This window comes from Aspergillus uvarum, assembly GCF_003184745.1.
Source record: "Aspergillus uvarum CBS 121591 unplaced genomic scaffold BO82scaffold_72, whole genome shotgun sequence".
In the NCBI taxonomy this organism is placed as follows: domain Eukaryota; kingdom Fungi; phylum Ascomycota; class Eurotiomycetes; order Eurotiales; family Aspergillaceae; genus Aspergillus; species Aspergillus uvarum.
Genome location: NW_020291369.1, coordinates 101147 through 122925, shown reverse-complemented (window position 1 = coordinate 122925; position 21779 = coordinate 101147). Strand labels below are relative to the sequence as shown.

Genomic DNA, 21779 nt, shown 5'->3' with positions numbered 1-21779 from the left:
CCACCGTAGCAGTCAGTGCCATTTCGACTTGGACGACTTGTCGCGCTCGAGAGTGCAGTATCTTTTAACTGAGTTGCCCCATTTCATGTACTCAAGGAGTTTCGTGCCGCGTAAATCTCAACCACGAAGTACGCATCCGAAGCTATCGACGTGGATTCTTCTCATCCTGCCACAGTTCTTATTCTAGCCGCATACAGCGCCGCATACAGCTCCGAAGCTCCGCAGTGATGGCTCCCCGGGGGCCCTCGAAAGCTCGCGACTATGATTACGCCAACGTTGGCAAAGCCGGAAGGTAAATATGCACCTTGGAAATAAGCTTGCTTCCCATTGCCTCTTTCTCTACTCCGTTAGCAATCATTTTGACTTGCCTCCTGCTTTAATGGCTAATGTGAGCGAGCGGTACAGGCGCACAGGAATAATCCTCAAGGAAGGAAGGCGTGATGAATTCGGCATGGAAGAAGTTGATGGCATATTCTCCTCCCCCGAAAGCTCCCCGACGAGAGACAATGGGTTTGGCATCCGGAATGAAGCTTCAGTCGGCTCAGATGGCATGTCCATGGATGAGGGTTTGTAGACTCTTGATACACCTACATCAAGCATGCTGACCGTAAGAACTTATCCATGTAGGAACTGGACCTGGCCCTGCGGACTATTTAAACAGCAGACGTGGCTCTTATCTACCTCCCCCTGTCGCACGATCGCCTATGAAAACTGGGCTCACAGGATCCCCGCGGCGAACGCCCGGTCTGCGGTCGTCGCAGAGTCCACAGCACAATCACCTCTCCTCCAGTCCTTCCGATGGAAAGGGGTTGGGAATCGCAAAAAGCGACTCATGGCGTGACATCTCCCCTCTGACCAATCGTTCCGTGAACGCGACACCGTCTATGAACCACCTGCACAGCGCGCGCATTAGCAAGAAGACTGAGATGGTCGCCCAACAGCTCATAAATCAAGGCTACTCTGATAGCGATACTAGCGTTCAGTCAAGTGGTGACGAAAATGCGGATGCGCTTGGACAGGAGCATGATGCAGTAGAAAGCATCCCTGCCGACGACGACGTTCTGACGCAGGACCCTATAGACGACTTGAGTTTGGATGAGTCACGCCCCGAGTCCCCATTCATTCTTGCTCCCAAAGCACGTACGAAAGGTCGACCTAAGGCTTCCTTGATGGCGAACGTGGATGGCACAAGACAGAGGTTGCACATTCCGGACGCTAGTGATCTTTCTGATATAGTACAAGCAGATGCCGCACAAAAGCGCAAGCGCCCTGGCAGGCCCGCCAAGTCTCAGCACAGCACAGCTCATGATCTAACTGAGCAGAGACTGATAAAGAAACCTAGAGTGGATGCTCAGACTAATCGAAGATCGAGTTTATCTGGCGACGCTGAGCTGGATCAAGTGGTGGAGAACTATATTAATCGCACGGGGCCGTTGAAGGGTCGGAGCTTGTATGTGTTGAAGCGCGAAGCCCCGTCAGACGACACTGCTACGCATACCCGATCGGGTCGCGTCTCAGTAAGACCTCTCGCTTACTGGAGAAACGAGCGATGTGTTTACGGTGGCGGCGAGGCTGTAGAAGGTCAAAGATTTCCATTGTCAACCATTAAGGAGATCATTCGCACAGAAGAGCTTGAGCCAGAACAATCCCACTCAGGCAAACGCCGCCCTTCGAAAAAGTCTCGAGCGAAACAGAGTAGAGATGAAGACTCTGATGAGGATGCGGCTTATTTAGACCCGTGGGAAAAGAAAGGTGGAATACTGCATGGTTATGTCAGAATGTGGGATTCAGAATCTCAGACGGCAGCAGAGTCGGACATCGTTGGTGGGTTCACTGCACTCTTCCCAGTCTTGTCCGGTTCAACATCAACTGACTCTACACGTAGATCTCGCATATGCCCCGTCTGGCATGGAGACCAAAAGTGTTAAGGACTCGTCGTGGCGATTCGCTAAACTCATCAGTTCTCCCTTCATGGGTTCTGGGATCGTTGAGTTGCCGCCTGGCGGAGTCAAAAAGCCCAAAAACTCTAAGAAAATGCATATGGTTTTCTACATTTGCAATGGACGCGTGCAGGTAGATGTCTCAGGGGTACGGTTCAGTGCGGGCAAAGGCTGTGTATTTCAAGTGCCCAGAGGTCGGTTGCTTCTAGACTGCGTCCAATTTCTATCAGAAACTGACACACTTCCTAGGCAATTATTACAGCTTTGCGAATACGCACAACAAGGATGCACGGTTATTTTTCACACAAGGCTGTCTACCTGAAAATGACGACTCTGCCCCTGACTCTGCGACAAAGGCCGGTATTATGGAAGCTGACTCGAGCACACCGACAGGGCGCCCCACGACTACAGGGAAAGGTAGGCCCAGGGGCAAGCAGAAAACCGGGCCCGGGCGCAAGGCGAAATGAGTCAGCGGCGTGCTATGACCATTCTACTTCACCTCTTGAGGATTGCTCCGTTCAACTCCTCGCCTATCCGCACTATGCTTTGCTCGCCTTTCCACCGGAGTGTTGGCTTCTGAATTAGCAAGTATGTCACTTAACTGCTGGGATGATAAGGATATAGTTCGTCACCACATATTCCATTTCTTTGGCGCCGGGGCGTGTGAGTCCAGAAGAATTAAGCTGCGATTAAAAGCTTCATTGGAGTCTTATGTATCAGTTAGTGCAAGGTTGTTTCATGTAGTGGCCATGCCAATTTACCGTCTATTAAATCTCCTCCATTTCGGCATCGATATCATCCAAACCCAAGGGCGGGAAGTCTCCTACTTCCACTTTCTCAGGTTTGACAAAGACACCTGTCTTATTCGGGCATACAAAGTATCTCTTTCCGCCAACACTCCCGTCGTTCTTACCCAGTGGCTCGTCGAGCTCAATTCCTACCCAGACTGGAAAATCTGCGGAGTCGATTTCTACTAGTTCAAGATCCACACCAGGGAAAGGGATTGTCGGAACTGGCCCAACAAAGCGAATTGTGCCACGTCGAACATGTGGCGGCGACGAGGGAAGGACAATGGCTCGGTTGTTAACGACAATGCCTACCACGAACGCTTTGATCAGTGATTTGTTTTATATTTCGAAGTCGGCAAGGAAAGACGGTTTGCTTTCTTGTGGTCCTCATTGTCCTCACCTCTTTGTTCAACCTCTCCAACGTCTTTCAAAGCTTGGCTGCGCATCGCCTCTTCGGGTCTTACAGTATTGGGATCGAAGCGACCAAGCTTCTGATTCTTTTTCCACGCCAAAACAGAATTCGAGAGCGCTTCGTATGTGGATGTCGGCAGTATATACTTCTCGACGGACGACAGGTCTGTGAGGTTAAGCCGCGAAGCCTGAGGGCGGGAATCATGGACCTGTAACGAATTCACTCATCAATAGATAATTCAAAGAGAACGACTGTGTAAACAGCAGGTTCGGAGTGCCCTCAAGAGTGTCCCAGTCGTTGGTTCTCAGACAATGCGCAATTGAGAGGTGGAAAGGAGGTATAGAGGGGAAGCAGGTGAGAATTCTTGCAATGAGGATGGCGGACGATTGGCGTGCTCATCAGAGCCCATATCAGCCTGTAGAGTGGATGCAAGAAGTATATCTTACCTCTATTTCGCAGCCTCTCATCAACCCCCAATCACCGATAATACTATTGTCATCTTCGACCCACTGATCGGGGCGCCCAGGTGACCTAAGGCGAAGACGCTGGCAGCCGGGCGGAACACCAGTCATGGTCTCGAGCTTCGTCTTCAGCTGCATGACAGTCCATGTTGGAGTGACTCGGCGCTCCGTCAAGAAGCGTGGCTCGGCGCTGGAGCCTGTGCCAGGCGTAGTAATGACAACAGAAATATCCGCAGGCGTGGGTTGGAAAGCCATGACCGCTAGTTTGCGCAGCTTGGCGGGATAACTTCAATAGCCGTGTTGTTCTTTTCCCCTGGGTCAATAGTACTTAGAGTCCGTGGACTAGACAATAGATCAAGTCTGCGCCGTATGTTAGTTGACAAGTGATATGACAGAAAGTAAATGTGGAACCACAAGAATCTTAAGGTGGGTTGGTTCTGATTCCTTTTTGATGGCCGAGGACGGGAGAGGGGGGAAGGGAAGGAAAGAGATGGGATTGCAATGCACCTGTATGGCCCAAATTACTCCCAATAAGTATGAAGGCAATGCTGTCATACAAGGACATACATATAATATAGACATGCAAGTAACTATTGGTGTAGATACTTTTGCAAGCGGGAATGTTGAGGGAGCAACCTTGGGGAGGTAGAGACGGGACAGATTAAGTGACGCCATTTCTGGTTAGCTTGATACTCACATGCTTAATCAACACTTCAAGTAATCTGCCAGTTCAAGACTCAAAGCTGGGTTCCAGTGATAGGGATACTTCCTACTACTCGGTTCAGTTACTTGTAGTATCAGTAGATGCTTCTTGGCTGTGCCAATGCTGTTGCATGATTTGGAGTAGTTCACTACTTGTGTCTCTAACCATTTACTGTGTGAATATTCGTCACTATCACCTGACCAGCGTAGCTAGCCTAATATAGTTAGTCAGAAAACCCCCATTACTGTAAATTAAGCTAAAACAAGAATGAATAAGTTACCATACGGTACTGGATAATCACAACGATACATACATGCTGAGGTAGCTGGAAGTTGTCTTCTCGGGAAATCTCTTATTTGTGATTCATTCATTTATTGAAAAAGTTGCTTAACATCTCGGGTATTTTCTCCTTCTCACCTGGACATCCATTCCTTCTTCTCAGCATATTATTACACCACATTGGTTGAGTGGTCTTGTAGTAGAGTGCTATCAATTCCACCATCACCATATTCTGTGCCTTTATCTCGAAGACCATGATGGCTTCCAATACCCTTGTCCCCAGCCAGCAAGAAGAAGACGTCTATGAAGAAGAGAATGTGCATCAAGTATACCAACAGATTGCACATCATTTTTCATCTACCCGCTACAAGGTATTTTCTTATTTCTCTTCACACACCCCCCCCCCCTCCTCCCTCGGCCTCTTTCAACCCCACGTCCCAATGTATGTTCGTCACTAACTGTGGCCATGTCAGCCCTGGCCTATTGTGAAACAATTCCTTACTGAATTGAGGCCCGGGTCAATTGGCTTAGATGTGGGGTGCGGCAATGGAAAGAACCTGAGTGTAAATAAGGATGTTTTTATTGTAGCTTCAGATCGGTATGTTATCATGTTTATCTTTATATACTTGTGACTAATCCCTGCTGCCCCTCTTCCTGACCCCTCACCTTTCCATGATCATACCAGCCATGCCTCTCACACAAAGAATGATCCCAAATCTCAACAGAGATGATCATGAATACTCATATCCTGCTGGGTCTCAAAACTGATCCGGCGTATACCAGGTCTGTGAACCTTGCCCGCATTGCCCAAGCTCACCAGCCACATTCGACCGTAGTCGCCGACATCCTCAGCCTTCCACATCCCGATTCTTCCTTTGATTTCGCCATTTCGATCGCAGTGATTCATCACTTGTCTACTCCAGAACGGAGAGTCGGTGCTATCCGTGAGATATTGCGGACCCTAAAGCCTGCCTCCGATACAGTGCCGGGCGGAAAAGCTCTCATCTATGTCTGGGCTCTAGAGCAGAAAGATAGTCGTCGTGGTTGGGACAAAGGCGATCAACAGGACAGAATGGTTCCCTGGGTCATGAAAGGAACTGCGTCTGCTGGCAGTGAGCCCCAAGTGTTCCACCGATACTATCACCTTTACCAAGCCTCGGAACTAGAGCAGGACATCAGTGACGCAGGTGGCTATGTTCTGGATTCGGGGTATGAAAAGGATAATTGGTGGGCAATTGCGATGCGGCCAGGTCCCAATTTATCATAGGATGTGCGCAGAGGGCGGGTGGACTATTCTGAGGCCCAACCCTAGTGCTGTATCACATTCTCATGGCATGGCATGCGATGAAGCCTCCCAGGGCCGTTCCCTATGATGAACAACCCTTCATTGCTCTTTTCCCCTGCCAAATCAAAACCGCACTGCAATGCAACTCTGATGCATTGGCAATGCGAAGTCCACCTATGCACATATCGAAGATGAACATCTATGATAAAAGCCTCCCTTGAAGAAACGACCAATACCTCCAACCAGCGCTATGCAATTCGTAACGACGCAATGGAGAAAATCAATAGACATATTTATCGTCACCGTTCCCCCGGCCTGCCTAGGGAAGGGTTCGAGGAGGAAGACCGAGATTCGGTCCGAATGGGCCGCCTAGACTACCACCCAGATCCAAAGGGCGGCTTATCCTATATGCTTCGCGGGGCGGCAAAAAAGGCGGAGGCGGCGCAAATGCGGGTACTCCAGCAGTAAGTTCCTCAACGGATGGAAGCTGCGGTGGATGGTGTATCGAACGTGAACTCGATCCTTTCCTCGGCCGAGACAAAGATGTGCTGGCTCTGCGTGCTCTGGGCGCAGGCGGATCGATTGCAGTGCTTGACAGCGAGAAAGGAACAACTCCGGCACGACGAGCCATCTCCTGCTCTCCCAGTTGCCAATGCATGGCTTCCGCTGCCCGCCATGGAATCGCCATTTCCTCTGCGACCTTCGACCACATCTCAGCTTTGAACCTGGATTGAGTCAGCCAACCAGAACCCACCATACCAAGTCAAGTTGACGAATCTGGAGGATGGCTTCCGGCAACAATAGCATACCTTTCATATAGTCGTGCAAGCTTGTTTTTCTTATCCTCGTCCCATTCACTTCTGCGTTCCAGATAATTCTGATAGTGAAGACGGCAACTGATAGCACTTCGCCCCGGGAGGCGCTTGCTGATATCTTCCCATTTCATACCACTGCCTCGCAATTCGATGATAAGAGCATCTTCCTCGGGAGACCATTTTGACTGCTTCTTGGCAGGGGACTCCGCCGTATGTGCTGGTTGAAGACGCTTGACAGGGACTGAGGAGGGAACTTTGGTGAGCGGCGGGACGGCCGTTGCTGAATGAATAGAAGATGGTGTCGCCACGGGCAGAGACGGGACCAATGAAGCTTGAGATATCGTGTTCGTTGCATATGTGGGTGCGCTCGTCACCGAGGCGGTCTCTTCTTCATCGTGGGGTTTCAGTAACAGTGAGATATCCACTTTGGCGGAGGGTAAGATGGCCTGGTTTTGTAACGCAATCATATGCGCGATTAACACCGACGGATTGCTGCTCTTGGGTAAAGAACCTGCTGCTAGTATGGCTTAGAAGAGCAGTCGAGGCCGGAAGAGGGGACAAAACAATGAGAGCTGTTTTGGCACTCCCACGGGTTACCGTACGCGATGTGAAATTTCCAGCGAATGTAGAAGAACGACCTTGAACAAGGTGGATAAGCTCAATCCAAGGATACGACTGTGTTTATTTCTGAGCCTTGAGGATAGCGACGGTTCACAGAAGCCAGAAATCTTCAGTGCGAGGAGCAAAAGCTCGTGGCAACCCGGGTGCTTCCAAGATAGTCGGAATATAGGAAGCTGACGGGTAGGAACCAGTCCAACGAGTGAGCCGTAGAGGAAGAGAGGCTGAAAAGCAACAAGGGCAGGATGCACAAGTGGTTTGGGGACGGGGATAGCAGACGGTGACTTGATATGTCAAATGGCGTTTGGGAAGCCTTCTGAAGTTGTGCCAGGCTGGCAAGTAAACCAACAAATGTGGTAGTGAGATGGTGATGGCTAGGCACAAAGTATACAGGCGGCAAGAAAGAAGAAACGACAGAGGCAGGAGATGAAAGTCATTGAAATCAATCGTGAAGACCAGGAGTGACAGACAAGAGGAAAGGAAAATAGGCCAGACACGACAGTGGAAACGCCTAGACATGCATAAGAAACGAGATCATCGGCATTGACAGCTGATGGAAGAGACAGCAAATGAAAAGCTCAACAGTAATAGAGTAGCAAAGTGCTGGTGGTAGCTAATACTAAGGTAGCAGGCAATAGGTATGGGGAACAAGAGACAGAAGCTAAAATTGAAGAGGCGAGGCCAGGGCCCTGTGGTGGGGGGGAGGGGGGGGGGTTGTTTTTTTTCGGGAAGCCGTTTAATAAATGAAGCACATTAATATGATTAGGTAGGCATGGATTGACCGTTGAGATTAATTAGGTATCCTACACAGTACATTGATTTACTCGTATTCGGTAGATGGTTATTTTTCATTTCCCAGCAAAGTCACTTCACTAGCTTTTAGTACAGAATGTACAGAATAACTATCTACTCCGTATACAGGTTAGAATTAATACCAGCCTTGTGAGTCAATACACTGGTCGATAGTAGAAGGATAATTTTGACTGACTGACTTCATTGCGATTTCATCTGGACTACGAAGTCGTCAGTGAAACGAACTTCAGCCGGATACCATGCCTTGTAGTTGATGTACGTACATACCTACCCAATAATGTTCCTAGGGTTTCCTCATTCATCACCTCAAACAGTGTACTATGAACATACTGTTGTCGAGAGAGTACCTTCGTGGAATCGATTATCTCCTGAGAATTGTATTGGCAGTAAACTACCAAACCGGGAAGACAGATAGAGGGGGGAGAGAGAGAGAGAAACAGAGGACCCATGAAACTGATTCAATACAAAAAGAAAAGGGAACGATCATAAGAATAACGGTTCCACCCGCGGATACTAGACTATACTGGAATGGAATGCTTTCCTGGCGGTCAAACCTCGCCGGGAACGTTCGAGCCTAGCCTCGGTCTTGGTTATTATTACAGTGACTTGGTTTGTTGGTGAGGTGATTGTCTAGACGGTAAAACAAAAACTCATTCAAACTACAACTGTAGCCCATAAGTACAATATCCCAGGACCCTTCGCTGCTGGAGTTCGTACCCACTATCTTCCGTTGCGAGAGCTTTTGAAAAGAAGACGAGGCCGCGGACGGGACATGCGGGATATCCAGCGATCTCTGCTTCCTTAAGCTGCGATAGACTAGTATCGCGTCACTAGACAAGTATGCGCGATGATAGGATGAACCAGGAAGGGCAGGGTGGTAACATCGAAGGCAATATGAGTGACGAACAGTCCAAGCCACAAAGGCTTGGTGTTGGACAATTGGAAATCCTGTTATGAGACTTCGAGTGAAAGTTCTTTCTCCGTAAATGACCACACATGGAGAGAGTGGTGCATAGACCAGGGAAGGCAAAGCAAAAGGGATGGATGGGTGATTCAGGGAAAGGAAAATTCGAGGAGAAAGAAAAAAAAATTCCCCCTCCTCAAAATGAAAAAAGAAATAAGATGAAATAAAAAGAAATAACAACTAAATGAAGTAAGCAATATAAGGACGAAGAAGGACTGCGAGCTAACCAGAGTTATCCCAAATTCGAACAAGATGAAAAGCAGTAATAACAAGACAGCCAGAGAACATGGTTCCTCCTTGTGGAGAACGCCATCGTCCTAAACCGGGAGGTGGAAATGGTCTGAGGAGCTCCATTCCAACCAAAGGGCCGATATGGGCAATAATGGGGAGGATGCGTAACAACGACGGCGTCAAGTCGACTAGTCTCCCAGAGCCTCGGCCGAAACGGAGTCAACAGTCTCTGCTGTGGGAAAAGTGCAGGCGGAAGGTCTAATAATTCTGATTATATATGTACTACTCTACAAACGAGGACATACGTAGTACTTAACTCATAGTAAATAGTATGTAATGACTACCAGTAGGTGTGTAAAGTAGATGTAGCAGTGGAGCACTGTACTGACGAAGATAGGGTTCTGTCAACTTTCAACCTAATCAAACAAAGCACTGGCGATAAACCCTACCTCTCCATGAGATAGGTTCAGATAATTCTCCGACTCAGGCTTTGAGGCTGTCATCCGTCATTTACAGTGTGATCCCTTGTTTCTTGCTTTCTAAGTTGCCGCCTCGCTCGGTTCCTCCTACTCAATTGACAAAACGTAAATTTCCGAGAACCAAACGGTGCCGTGTTCCCACCCACCCAATGACTAAGTCTGATGGGCTCGCGGGTGGTACCAGACCGTCGCGATGGATCTGTCAATGGCGAACGAGCCCCAACCCCCAGGCCTTGATTGGAAAGTATCGGCCCAGGTAATGATCAATATTGTGAGTGAGCCACTCGAATCAAATACTGTAATACTATTATCATTTCAGGAATATTGACTCACCAGCCGCTAGCCGGGATCTGGGGTCTTCAAGTTCCTACCTTAGCAACCACTCTGTCTACTTTCTGCACTTCAAGTCCAAAGTTCTCAATTGACCGACCTTATCTGGACAAAACCGGCGTGTAACACGTATGGAAAGAGTAGGCAAGCAGAGAGCATACCTGCAACTGATGTGACCAGTCGTCCTCCTTATCCAAGCTCTCTAAGATTGAGATCTCATCGAGTCAACCAAGCGAGTGGACCTCTCCCGTCCCATTGTGTCCGGACTCGGACATGAGACTTCTTGGCTTTGGGCGGAGGGTACCAACGAATATCGTCTATAATATAATAATAATAATAATAATAATAATAATAATAATAGTATAGTCATAATAGTGGTAATAATCATGAAAATAATGACAATAAGGATAATATTGCAGCTACGTAGGATACTCGAAACATGTGTAGTCCCGACAAGAAGTGATACATCCACTTTCCAACGGTGACATGGCGGCAACTTGCCTTGCCGCGAATGTGGAGTGGGTTGGTTAACTTCCGGGTTCCATGAGTGGGTTTCATGTTCACTTCCTGTCTCAAGGAAGCGGCGTGGGTCGGAAATTTTCTACAGATCTGTTTTAATGTTTCTTCCTCCTACTGTATATGACCCGGTGGTGTATTATTGCTTTGTTGCTTCTCGCGATCCTAGCCCGGTATCGGCTCCGTATGTACTGTACTAGATCTATCTCTAGCAAACCCATTTACCACTAAAACCAGAGCAGATCATTCAACATACATAGTACATAGCCTTCAAAGTCATTGCAATCGATGAATCATGATCTGGAGACTACGGCGTATATGCGCAATATATGCGCTGGGTGATACAAATCAAGGTAATCTCAGCAGTGGGTAATTCGTTACGTCCCTTTGATTTACTGAATCCGGCTTTTACCTACTGTGTAGCTTTCCCAATCTTCTAGCCAACACACAAACCTTACTCCTGACTGTATGCCATCGGAAAGCGTCTGGCAATCATTGCCATTGGCTTTCCTTTCTCCACCCCTAATTACTGTATTGTATTGCTTGCTCCTCTTGGTTGTTTAGCTACTCCATACCTCTTGCTGACATGCTCTGGCCAATCCTGCTGCAGGGCTTGAGAACCGCCAGATGCGCATTTCATTTGTGTGTGCACATATGCTGAATTTAAAGTGATTTACGTCTGGGAAGCTCTGCCGATTACATCTTTCTGCTGCAATCGAATCGATCCCCTTGCGGTCGGGTGGGATTCAGAGGTCGGACATGATGGGTCTCACTGTATAACTGATCATGTACTGTACTAAATACAACCGACTCAGCCACTTATTAAACTCACCACCCTTCAGTAAATTTGTAACATGAAGATCCTTTGGCCTGGACCATCAGAAACAGAATAACTACCCGTGTCCAGACCAGCAGGTTCGCAAGACGCGTAGTTCGCTTGACGTGCACTTGAGTATATCCCCACCACGCTAGAAGGGAAGATTGATCTGATGTTGGGGCCCTCCATTACTTTTTGTTTGACCATGTGAAGACAGATATTGTACATACACATCCTATGTATATTTACTCAATCTCGTGACATTTTTCCCCTTTTAAGATGGTGGACTAGTGGATTACTGATTGGCCGCATAGGTAGCCAAGAGCCAATCTAGATACTAATGAGTCTACAGCTCTACGCTGTCTAGACAGCGACAAGGAAGGAAGACAATGGGAATGTGGTGTCTGGGCCACCAACTAGGGCCCGCTAGAGCCCGAGAGGGTAGGAAGACTGATTGATTAATTATTGCCTTTCGAACGACGGGGCCGCGGGAACAAGGGGTTTCCCGCCAGCCTGCACGCCTGCAACAAGTCTGCAAGATTACCTAGGGACCGGTGGGGTCGGGTCAAACGGTGGCGCCTTATCAAAATGAGAAAAAAGTAAAACGGAAATGGCAAGAAGAAGATGCTAATTTTCCTTCTACACTCTTACACTTGTGCATATCTACTCATAGTCTTGTATTTCCCCAAGGCCAAAAGCCCAAAACTAATGAAGGTGCAGAAGAGAAGGAAGAGAGAAAGAGAGAGAGAGAGGGAGAACATCCCCCTCCCCAGCGCTGAGCAATCTGGGCATGATTGCCAGGCTAAGTGGGCCCGACAAAGCCATTAGTAAATAGTTAGTGTAGTTCGTTCTGAGTTCTCAGTGACATGGCAAACGCGCTGGCTATTCAAAGCCGCCCGCGAGAAAGCGAGACTCGACTCCATTGTCCCCCTCCTCTGTTCACTAGACCAGGCCCGGCATTGCTAAACAGGAATCCATCGTATATTGTATAGATTCCCAGGAGACGTACTATATAAGATGTACATACTCAGGTCATTATGATAGTATCCTTTCCCTAGCACATTTGTACTGCCACCTATCCTCATTGGTGCTGCCTGTGTGTACCATAGCACTGATAGAGTACAGCAACCTTATGAAGCTATCTTCTATTGATCAAGACGACCGTGATGCAGCTAGACAGCTTTTGAGTTACCATTGTGGTCATTAACGCTCCCCTTTTCACTTGAGCCCAATCCTCATTATCCTGCTCCTCCTATAGTTGGTTTAAACCGTCTCTCGGCAATCCTGGAAAGGTGTCTGCGAAGCAACAACTATGATTTGGAGCGTTGGACACCACGAGTACACTCTCACTTAGTGTGACACAGATGATGCAGGCAAGCTGCTGTGAATGACGAAGGCAGCGAGTCACCGCTCAGTTGTTGATCTCAGAGAATCAATTGGGTACGTATAGCACGTTTAATGCGTGGCCACGGGCCATTACTGGATCAGCCATCCTCTGGCGACACACTTTGTGAGATCGAGGCTGAGCCTGACACGATGCAATACTCAATCCCCTACCTGCTGTCTGATTCCCGCGCCTTGTGCATATGGTACGGCTTGTAGCAGCCAGGCAACGCCTATTATGCCTGACTGGGGAAATGGCGGTGGGTGGCACCCATAAGGTAGGCCTAGACCTCACGACGCCTCCCGTACTCCTTGTCCGATTTTACTGCCAACAGAAAACCCATATATTCTTCTCCGAAAACGAGAAAAATAATTAAGGGTATCCAGTTGAGATCTCTTCTGGTGTTCGGGATCAAGGAAGAAAACGCAACGACACACTTCCAAGCTAGGTTGAATATCTGCAATGGTTCTGCATCCACGCTGAGGAAGTCGCAGCAAGGTACTGTACTACTGCTTGGAGGTCCTATATAGGTAGGTATCTAGGTACCTAGGGTTCAGCGACCAGAGCATGCATTAAGCCTATCAGAGCTAGACGCCGAGGTGCCCAATCACGGATTGATACAGTTAGCTAACTTCAAGGTTATCACATATACTCCAAAGATGTATGAAGTGTGATTTTCAGATTTGGTTGAACGGGCTCACGTACAAAAAGTGGGCGAGAAACACTGGACCATGCTAGGAAGCATGTTTGATCTACTCTCAAGCTATTTATTGCAGGTTCACATTCACACCTTCTATTTGTTCCCCCCTCCCCTTCTTCACTTCATGTATTCGTTTACGGTAGTTTACCCGTGCCCATCATCACCACTAAGGAGGGCAATGTTGCTATACAATGCCACTAGTGATTATCAAGTCAAATTGTTTGCATTGTGGCATTGTGCAGTACTTTCCTCTGGTAAAGGAGGGATGTATGTGTGTTGCGATATAATCCTCTCATCGTCGAGAGAAGTTTAGAGCTCCAATTCTATTTGCAACAGACGACTATAGCTCTTAGCCAATGCCGTGCTTCCCATATCTGGCCAAGCTGCAGGTATCCCGTTCGTCTGGCGTTCGTCTGGTCATGGAATTCAGCTCACATCGGCTGGGTCAGCCCCATGACTACGTGCTTTGGCCTCTTAGGACATCTAACGTCAAAATGGTGAAAACCACGGAGACTACTAAGCTTGGCACTTTGAACTACTTTGAAAGTTTGTTATGGAAGATTAAGCAAGCCATGCAGGTCAGATTTATCCTTCCTGTATCGAAGCGGAAATGGTCAGTGGCTGTGGCTGTTGGCAATGGTACGAATTTGCATGGAGCAGTCGACGGTGCCCAATCGCTGGGTTGGAACTATCGGCGAGATAGCAAATCTCTAGCAGCTACATATCCTGAGTGGCGGTTGTGCTATGCCCTGGATTGAGATATCCAATGGCCTTGGTTCTGCGGCCACTGTACTGCCTAATGATCTTCGTGATCCGGAAACACGCGTGCACTACAGACCTGAAGCCGATTAGCGAGCCCATAGTACTCAGTGTGTACAGTACTGTACTTCTTAGCTTGTCCTCGACCCAAAGATCAAGCTGTCAAGTGCACATCAATATTCTCTGCTACTATGTACATATGCAGTCGTTCTGACTTTGCGCAGATGAGTCGAACTCACCAAAAATGCCTAGCATTGGCTCGGACACTCCAGGGAAGTCAAAGCCATTTCAAATTTGAGAGGACTTAAAGGGACGTCTATGGTTTACCTCCTCCGGTTCTTGAATCTGGAGCAAACTGTGGTTCATGGCGCATTTTCGGGTGGAGGCGCTGTCGGTAATGAATACGGGCTCAACATTTCTCTGCTTTTCCTTGAATGGCATGACCGTCAGTTGGGCCTAGATGAAATCGTTGCAACGTCATCGACATAATCCACATGGAGCATATCCAGAAAGGATCTGCTTGTGCAATTCTGGGAACTCGTGAACGTTGGTTGTCCTTTGCCACCTTCTATACCTACACATGTACAGTACTGTATTAAGTAGACTACAGTACATCCATCGCCACTCACCAATCGTCTATCTACCTGGTTTTCTCTCTCTCTCTCTCTCTCTCTCTCTCTCTCTCTCTCTCTCGTAGTATGAATGGACTGACTTCCAGTAAGATTGGAGTCAATGAACTGACTTTTTAGTGCTTTCTGTCGATGCTGGGTTGAAGCGCATCCCGCCCGGTCCTTTCAGCCTTGTGAACCACGTCTTTCTCTCCTCCATTGCATCCCCTCCAGAAACAACAAGGGAGAGCAAGCGGAAATGATCTCTCCTCCTCCATTCAACCCTTCTCCGAGCCCTTTTCCATTGCGAGAAGAAGCGATCATGTCGTACAAGTGAGTGTTGCGGCGGGCAGAATCTGAGGGCAATTAATGCGCGGGCTGCGTAGAGGCTTGCAGGTGGTAATTAATTCCGCTCCACATCGGACAAGATGAAACAAGAACCTGGGCTGTGTGGAGTGGGGTAAAAGGGCAGGGAAATTAAGATCACACTTGCAACACGGTCATTCCCGCGTCCAAGCAGCGGAACCACCGTAAATGAAGTGGGAAAGCATGTCAACTTGTTCAACAGTTCGTGAACCAACGAGTCATGACCCCGAGGAGGTGGTGGCCCAGACTTGATAATCTCGGATGTGTCCGACTGTCTGTCGCCTGTTCGTGCCCCTTCTGTGGTTTATGATAAATGAAGACCAGAGCCTGCTGTGAGCCTCCGACATCCTGGTGATTGAACGCCGAGAGTTTCGAAATGAGGGCATTCTCAATTACCCTATCACTTACCCTAGCACACCAATGTGGGATGACTTTGTGGACAGTCAACTACATCCATGTAATCAACTATTGTGATTTCGAATGACTTGTTGGGGTTGCGTTAACCGCACCCCGGCAGCTTCTTGATGTACTGTAACTCTTTTTTGTTATACATTACATCTTTAGCTATTGAGTCCCTGTTGTACAGTAATCTTTCTTGAAACCTCCCGTGTAGAAGGCGTCAAGGTAATTAGGCTGCTGACGACTGATTCCACCTCAGACAGGTTCGGGTATTGTAAGAGATAGACGCACTAGCACAGAGCCCCATCACTTGGGGGAAGGGAGGGACCCTTTGGTAATTTTGGTCGAGCCTGACCTCCCCTCCTTCGTGCAGCGGCTGCCTTACCTACCTACTATGTGAAAGGCTATGAACCCCGCTGAATCTCGAAAAGTCAATAACATGCTTTGTAAAAATCGAAGATACGTATGCCTCTTTCACCGGTAACAAGCTACAAGGACAAACCCCTTATGCGGCATTCAAAGACGGGTAGGTGCCTTGTTGCCCTGCATATCAGCCAAGCCTTTCAGCTGTTCCATGTATGAGCATGTTAGAGTTAACAAAGAGTGATAAGTAAAAGGAATAAACCACCATACTACGTACAAAGAAATGGAATATATCAGTACTAGCGAAATCGCCTGCTGAGCTGGGATTTATCAGATGGAGTGTGGTTCTAGTGTCTGGAGGCTTGACTGGTAAAACAACGTGTAGGGAGGTGTTGTCATGCAAGACTTACTTGAAGAGTCTAGGAATAGCCCAATTGACATACCAGCTGTAGGTAGTTACAATACACCAAAACATATATCTCAATCCTGATGGAGACGGTCTGTGGAATGGACACTATATTCATTAATAAATTGTCATGACCAGCTACATGCTTCCCGAATAACTTGATGTGGAGATGCTATACAGTATCCTTTCACTTAGTCCAAATCAATCCTAGAATATCTCCAACTTGATTGGCATAGAAACCAGTCACTACTTGTCTCAATTCAAAGGACAGACTGTAAATAGTCAGGAATGACATAGGAGAGTTTGAAGTGCTATTATTCTGCAGAGCTATATGTAAATTAAATCTACATAAAGAGATCAATGTCAGAGGAATATATACAAACTACCTCTACCCATAGATCTTGCTAATACCACATACTACAGTAATTATTGACAACAATGTTAACAAAGAGCCAGATTTCGAACAACCACTATTCACCCTCAAGTAACCTCTTTATCAGCCACGTACCAAACAACATTTGTTAATATACAAAGGTCTTCCATCAACAAAAGAAGGAACCCTCTGAGTTCTAGGGGAGGTATATACTATCTATTGTTCTCTGATAGGACTCTTTCAACCATAAATTCAGTATTATATACAAGGACTGGCACAGTATCTGCATGGCGACTATGATAAGATACTATTACCTGGACCCAACTTGTACGCACTTGAAGCACTTATTACTCAGAGTCTGATTGTACTCAGGCCCTGTAGCAGGTGGCACAGTAAGCCCAGACAGGAGGTGTACCGAGTATGAGTGAATCAGCTAATATATCTCATAACGTGGTGCGTCATTGGTGAAACATATACTTTGACTATTCAAAGTGGACTCACTCTGCGTCTAGGGGACCCAACTCGGATCAGCGTGGCCCAACGAGACTTATAGAAATCCCAGAGGTTTTGATAACCCAGGAAATCTATGCTACCGGAACGCGGTACTAATCCTCTTATTGCATACGCCCGAATTATGGAATTGGCTGAGATGTTCCTATGAACCAAGTCACGACCACGAGAATTGCGGCTTCCCGGACGATTGCTTAGGATGTCAATTGTGCCGACTATATGATGTCTATTGGCTCGAATCTCCACGCGATCTTGAATCATGTCTTGAGCTTTTCTGGCTGCATATCCAAAAAGCTGCGTGGAAAGGCCGAGATATTCGAGAACAGCATGATATATCTGAGTTTCTAGACGCCTTGATTGCGCGGCTGCATGCCGATAGTACGGAGAACGCAAGAGTGTATGTTCTCATCCACCCCCAGACATGCCAGAAACTAACTTCGTTGAAGCGACCTTGAGAGCATCTTGCAAAGCATCATCGCCCGAGAAGGTCAATGTTCTCAGTGCGGTCAGCGGAAGAGTCTACCAGGGAGTAGGAACTGGTGGCTTATTGCGAGCTTCCCAGAAGACCTTTGCCCGGGCTCTCATGGTCTACTCAAGACAATAGAGAACAACCTGTGCCCGACGTCTTTGCAAGTGGCTTGTCGCGGCTGTGGTGGCTCCAGCACTAAGCACGAAATTTGTCAAAAAATTGTTCTTTACCCGGAAGTTATCTTCGTTCAAATAAATCGGTTCCAGCATGATAAACAGAAGAATCAAGACTATGTCTGCATCGAAGAGACCTTGACCTTTTCACCTGAGATGATACAATATCGGCTGTATGCGTTTGTCAATCATCTGGGCAGAAGCATCGACCACGGCCATTATCACTGCTTCGCACAGGGCCCGTATGGTGACTGGGCTGGGTTCAACGATGGCAGAGTATCCGCAAAAACACTTGCAGACCTCAGGTCTTACGAGAGAAATCGCAAGGATGTATATGTACTAGCTTATCACCGGACACAATCTTCGCCTTGGCGATCAATATTGCCGCTAAAACCAGACTGCGACGAGAAGGGCCCGTCCATCGAACAACCTCCCAATGCAGTCACATTAGACGAAATGATCATGTTCGAGGGAAGAGCCGTTCGATGGACTTTCAAGCAACAGCTGGCACCTCCTGGTGATAGTAAAGCTTTGATCAAGTTGAAATCAGCCAGGGCCAGAGTGCAGCGGGCACAGGTACGAATCAAGCTCACGTCTACAACGGGCGAAGTCCTCGAAGGCGAAGGGATCATTCCCCTGCAGCCAAATATCATTCCCGCGCAACCAGTAAGTAAGACAGCCAGACCCCGGGGTGTCCCCAAGAGAAAGTTGCCTAAGCCCAAGATCCCCCCAGGCCATCGACCCTTCACACGATCTGCAGCAAAGCTTCTGCAGCAAAGCCGCGGAGTGGCTGGTTGACATCTTATGCCTATTGCTGGGTTTGTGTTTAGACTGTGGTTTTCTGCTGCCCTATAGATTACAACCGATATGTTGTTTGTGCTCCATGGTGGGACTACTCTGGCTTTTTTTTTTTGTCTCCGTCGAGTCCGAAATGGATAGAGCATTCATACCCGTATCAGACCTATAGCCAGATGTTTAATCGTCTCTTGGGGTGTGCATCGATTGTATGCAGATAGAGGGGAGAAATGAATGAACTTTGCCCAAGGGTTGATACCTACCGACTCACCCGAATGCATATCCCGTCCGTTGCAACAACCTCGAATTTTTCTTCTTCGAACCGCCAGTCCAATGGACATTCACAATCACAAACTTCAACGCGATTGCGTCACTCCTGCCGACTTTGTGGACCAGGTGGCATCTGCCATTTCGATCCCCAAGGTCAATACTTCGAGCGATGGTCAGCAACACGAAGAACAACAAGATCCAGCCCGCGGAGAAAGCTCGCCCCGCGGTTTCTCTGCGCTGCATGCGATCCAGATAGCCGGTGTAAAGTCTCTGATGCTCGCTCTCCACTGTCTTTTCCCTAATGAACTCCTGCTCGCTTTGGATATCCTTGACCGAGGTTTGGTAAGACGCTTAGTATCGACTCACGACGCGACGAATAGCCCCGCCACGTACGCCGTGGATCTCACTACCCAGGCCTGGTCGGCAGGATTGACAGAGGATGTATTCCTGGTGAATTCAGCCTCCGGGGTTTCCACGCAATCCGCATCGCGATATCACCCCTATAATACAGATAGTGAGATCAAAGCGTACGAAGTCCGCCTGCAAGCCTGGAGCTGTACATGTCCTACGTTCACCTTGGCTGCATTTCGTGGGTCATTGTCACCCGCACCTGAATTGACCTCCTTATCTACAATCGCTACTGCTTCTGCTATCGAGTTATCGCCACGCCTGGAGCATGCAATCTCCCATGGTTCTTACCCATTCGGAGGAACGCTGGCACGCGGATCGATCCGGTCATCTCCCCCCGTTTGCAAGCACCTCCTTGCGAGTTGGCTGGCTGTTCGCTGTCCCGATCTATTGGGTAAAGGGAATAACGGCTTTGTCCGTGTCAGCGCAGAGGAGTTGGCCGGCTGGTGTGCGGGTTGGGGCGGATGAAGCCGTGATGTAATTATGCCACGAGTCGGAGGGGGCTCCAGCGTGGTTACGTCCCGGGATTTGACTGCCTCACTATAAGATCAGGGTGTGATGTTAACAGCCTACGGTGCAATTGAATACCCAGCACGATCGATGTCTCCGAAAATGACCCCGTATGATCATGATCAGCCGTGTCCAAGGCTGCCCTAATATACACTCTCATGTAATAAGTAAATTGGTCCTTGATAATTGATCGTATCGCGTTGACTCCAGGCCCATCTATTCCCCTCTTGAACTCTTCCTCTTAGACTTATCCTTCACTCCTTCTTGGTCCTCCTTCTGCTCTCCACTGACGGCGCCATTGGTCTTCTTAGTTGTGTCCTTGTCATCCTTGGCCGCATTGGCATCCTGCTCCCTCTTCAGCTCGTTCTCTTCTTGCTGCTGCCGATTCTGAATCTTATTCTCAATCAGGTCGTGGAAAGCAGTGATGGCGCGAATCAAGCTGCTCAAGTAGATCGCCATCAATTGATCGTTCGTCTTGATGCTCATGGCCCGTGCCAATTCGCTATTATCCGTCTGCTGTTCCGAGGCACCACCGCTGATGCGAGGCGTTGCAGCAGGGGTAGATAAATTAGGGAGAAGGTTGAACACATCTTGGAGATTGCCCAAGATGGCATGATTAACCGGCAGTTCTTGGTCGAGAACTTTCTGCAGATATTGGCCGATGTCGCGCAAACGCAGATGCAGGCCCTGCAGTGATTGCAGCTGGGATGTTATCCGAGTAGAAAGTGTTCCCACAGCGACATCCCTGATGTCACGGAGTAGGTGCTCCACTCCAATCTCCTCGGCCTCCTCTGCTTCAATTATGGACGGTGTGTGGACAAAGGTTCTGGACGTCGTGGTGCCATCCTGTGGTCGATCATCCCCAGTTCGTTAGCTAGAGACTAAGGCAAAAATAGGGACCGAGAACTGAATTGCATCAAAACCTACGTCTTTGATTTCGTCAACGGCAAAGTAAGCGTCGGTCGGAACGCCCACTTCTTTCGGCTGAACATCCACGATTACCAGCAAGGGGTTGGGTGTGTATCGTTTGAAGAGCTCGTTGATCTCCAGATCTGAGGCGCGCAGCTTCGGGCCTGAGTGATACCATCCGACCAGCTTCTCCCGAGCGTTGATCTTCTTGAACATGTCTCTCATTGACTCGACAAAGTTGTGGTCGAGAAACCACACAGACGGATCCTTCTCATCCTCCTCGAAGGGGACTATTCAACCGGAAGGGTCAGTTCATTCCGGTTCAAGTGCGAGAGAATCTGCCAGCAGATGAACTTACCGGCAAAACTGTTCGATACGCGGACAGTCTGGCCCGAGTTCTCTCCTAGCAGCACACCCACCACTCGTTTCCGAGTGCCTTTGGCTGAGCGACCATAGTGATCTGCGACGGAAAGAAGGACTAATGGGGCAACCGTGACAGTTCGCTGGACGAGGGAAAGTGTGTCCGCCGTGGTGGCAGGCATGGCGGGAAACAAGGACACAGAGCGGTGTCTCTAGGCTAAGTGAGAAGACAGTTTCGTTGGGAAACAAGTATAGTGATGACCAGGCTTATCAAAAGATGAAGAGAGAGCTTAAGGACAGATGAGATGAGAATGGGTAGGCAGTGACAGGAAGTCCGAAGAGAGGCAGAGGGAGAGATAGAGAGAGACAGAGAGAGTGTGTGAGAGATGACGATGGAATAGCTGTGGCAGTTCGGGGGAGCTTCTGGGTGTTGTGTGGCTGAACAGTTGGTTAATGCATCAGCCACACATGGTATGCTACATGTATTGCCTCAGGCTTCAAGGCACCACGGGCGGTCTCGCTGTCCATCCGTCCGAAATGCGTCTGTCTCTGCACCCTGCACCAAC

General features: G+C 48.4%; 7 protein-coding genes across 7 annotated transcripts; 3 read left to right on the top strand and 4 right to left on the bottom strand.

Moving 5' to 3' along the window:
- The first annotated feature begins 32 nt into the window (after positions 1–32).
- Positions 33–2687, top strand: BO82DRAFT_320394 (Cupin domain protein). Its single transcript, XM_025632705.1, has 5 exons — positions 33–292; positions 406–566; positions 628–1824; positions 1886–2134; positions 2190–2687. The coding sequence occupies exons 1-5, from the start codon at positions 228–230 to the stop codon at positions 2405–2407; spliced, it is 1890 nt and encodes a 629-aa protein (XP_025487349.1). The 5' UTR covers positions 33–227; the 3' UTR covers positions 2408–2687.
- Positions 2688–2707: 20 nt separating this feature from the next.
- On the bottom strand, positions 2708–3856 carry BO82DRAFT_378278 (tubulin-folding cofactor B; the record flags this gene model as incomplete). Its single annotated transcript, XM_025637624.1, has 3 exons — positions 2708–3036; positions 3129–3348; positions 3587–3856. 3 exons carry the CDS (start codon positions 3854–3856, stop codon positions 2708–2710), a joined length of 819 nt encoding a protein of 272 aa, XP_025487348.1.
- Positions 3857–4664: 808 nt separating this feature from the next.
- BO82DRAFT_188933 (tRNA (carboxymethyluridine(34)-5-O)-methyltransferase) lies at positions 4665–5960 on the top strand. Its single transcript, XM_025630508.1, has 3 exons — positions 4665–4954; positions 5057–5181; positions 5367–5960. The coding sequence occupies exons 1-3, from the start codon at positions 4838–4840 to the stop codon at positions 5848–5850; spliced, it is 726 nt and encodes a 241-aa protein (XP_025487347.1). The 5' UTR covers positions 4665–4837; the 3' UTR covers positions 5851–5960.
- A 58-nt stretch (positions 5961–6018) lies between these two features.
- On the bottom strand, positions 6019–7314 carry BO82DRAFT_188917 (MYB DNA-binding domain protein). Its single transcript, XM_025630506.1, has 3 exons — positions 7286–7314; positions 6678–7200; positions 6019–6593 (listed from the first exon to the last, which is right to left on the bottom strand). Exons 2-3 carry the CDS (start codon positions 7148–7150, stop codon positions 6188–6190), a joined length of 879 nt encoding a protein of 292 aa, XP_025487346.1. The 5' UTR covers positions 7151–7200; positions 7286–7314; the 3' UTR covers positions 6019–6187.
- BO82DRAFT_188931 (uncharacterized protein) lies at positions 7273–8003 on the bottom strand. Its single transcript, XM_025630507.1, has one exon. It carries the CDS (start codon positions 7818–7820, stop codon positions 7395–7397), a length of 426 nt encoding a protein of 141 aa, XP_025487345.1. The 5' UTR covers positions 7821–8003; the 3' UTR covers positions 7273–7394.
- Positions 8004–19074: 11071 nt separating this feature from the next.
- On the top strand, positions 19075–20031 carry BO82DRAFT_188844 (uncharacterized protein). The gene has a single exon (XM_025630505.1). It carries the CDS (start codon positions 19090–19092, stop codon positions 19900–19902), a length of 813 nt encoding a protein of 270 aa, XP_025487344.1. The 5' UTR covers positions 19075–19089; the 3' UTR covers positions 19903–20031.
- On the bottom strand, positions 19989–21641 carry rpn8 (proteasome regulatory particle lid subunit RPN8). Its single transcript, XM_025636320.1, has 3 exons — positions 21212–21641; positions 20872–21143; positions 19989–20790 (listed from the first exon to the last, which is right to left on the bottom strand). The coding sequence occupies exons 1-3, from the start codon at positions 21393–21395 to the stop codon at positions 20161–20163; spliced, it is 1086 nt and encodes a 361-aa protein (XP_025487343.1). The 5' UTR covers positions 21396–21641; the 3' UTR covers positions 19989–20160.
- Positions 21642–21779: the final 138 nt, after the last annotated feature.

Bases quoted from the DNA above. Each gene is read 5' to 3' on its own strand.
- BO82DRAFT_320394 (XM_025632705.1), top strand. From the start codon at position 228: ATGGCTCCCCGGGGGCCCTCGAAAGCTCGCGACTATGATTACGCCAAC. The intron at 1,825-1,885 runs GTGGGTTCACTG...CTCTACACGTAG, and splicing joins AGCAGAGTCGGACATCGTTG to ATCTCGCATATGCCCCGTCT. The intron at 2,135-2,189 runs GTCGGTTGCTTC...CACACTTCCTAG, and splicing joins TGTATTTCAAGTGCCCAGAG to GCAATTATTACAGCTTTGCG.
- BO82DRAFT_188933 (XM_025630508.1), top strand. From the start codon at position 4,838: ATGATGGCTTCCAATACCCTTGTCCCCAGCCAGCAAGAAGAAGACGTC. The intron at 4,955-5,056 runs GTATTTTCTTAT...TGGCCATGTCAG, and splicing joins TTTCATCTACCCGCTACAAG to CCCTGGCCTATTGTGAAACA. The intron at 5,182-5,366 runs GTATGTTATCAT...GGCGTATACCAG, and splicing joins TTTATTGTAGCTTCAGATCG to GTCTGTGAACCTTGCCCGCA.
- BO82DRAFT_188917 (XM_025630506.1), bottom strand. From the start codon at position 7,150: ATGATTGCGTTACAAAACCAGGCCATCTTACCCTCCGCCAAAGTGGAT. The intron at 6,594-6,677 runs GTATGCTATTGT...GACTCAATCCAG, and splicing joins CTTGCACGACTATATGAAAG to GTTCAAAGCTGAGATGTGGT.
- BO82DRAFT_188931 (XM_025630507.1), bottom strand. From the start codon at position 7,820: ATGTCTAGGCGTTTCCACTGTCGTGTCTGGCCTATTTTCCTTTCCTCT.
- BO82DRAFT_188844 (XM_025630505.1), top strand. From the start codon at position 19,090: ATGGACATTCACAATCACAAACTTCAACGCGATTGCGTCACTCCTGCC.
- rpn8 (XM_025636320.1), bottom strand. From the start codon at position 21,395: ATGCCTGCCACCACGGCGGACACACTTTCCCTCGTCCAGCGAACTGTC. The intron at 21,144-21,211 runs GTAAGTTCATCT...CCGGTTGAATAG, and splicing joins CGTATCGAACAGTTTTGCCG to TCCCCTTCGAGGAGGATGAG. The intron at 20,791-20,871 runs GTAGGTTTTGAT...GATCGACCACAG, and splicing joins CCGTTGACGAAATCAAAGAC to GATGGCACCACGACGTCCAG.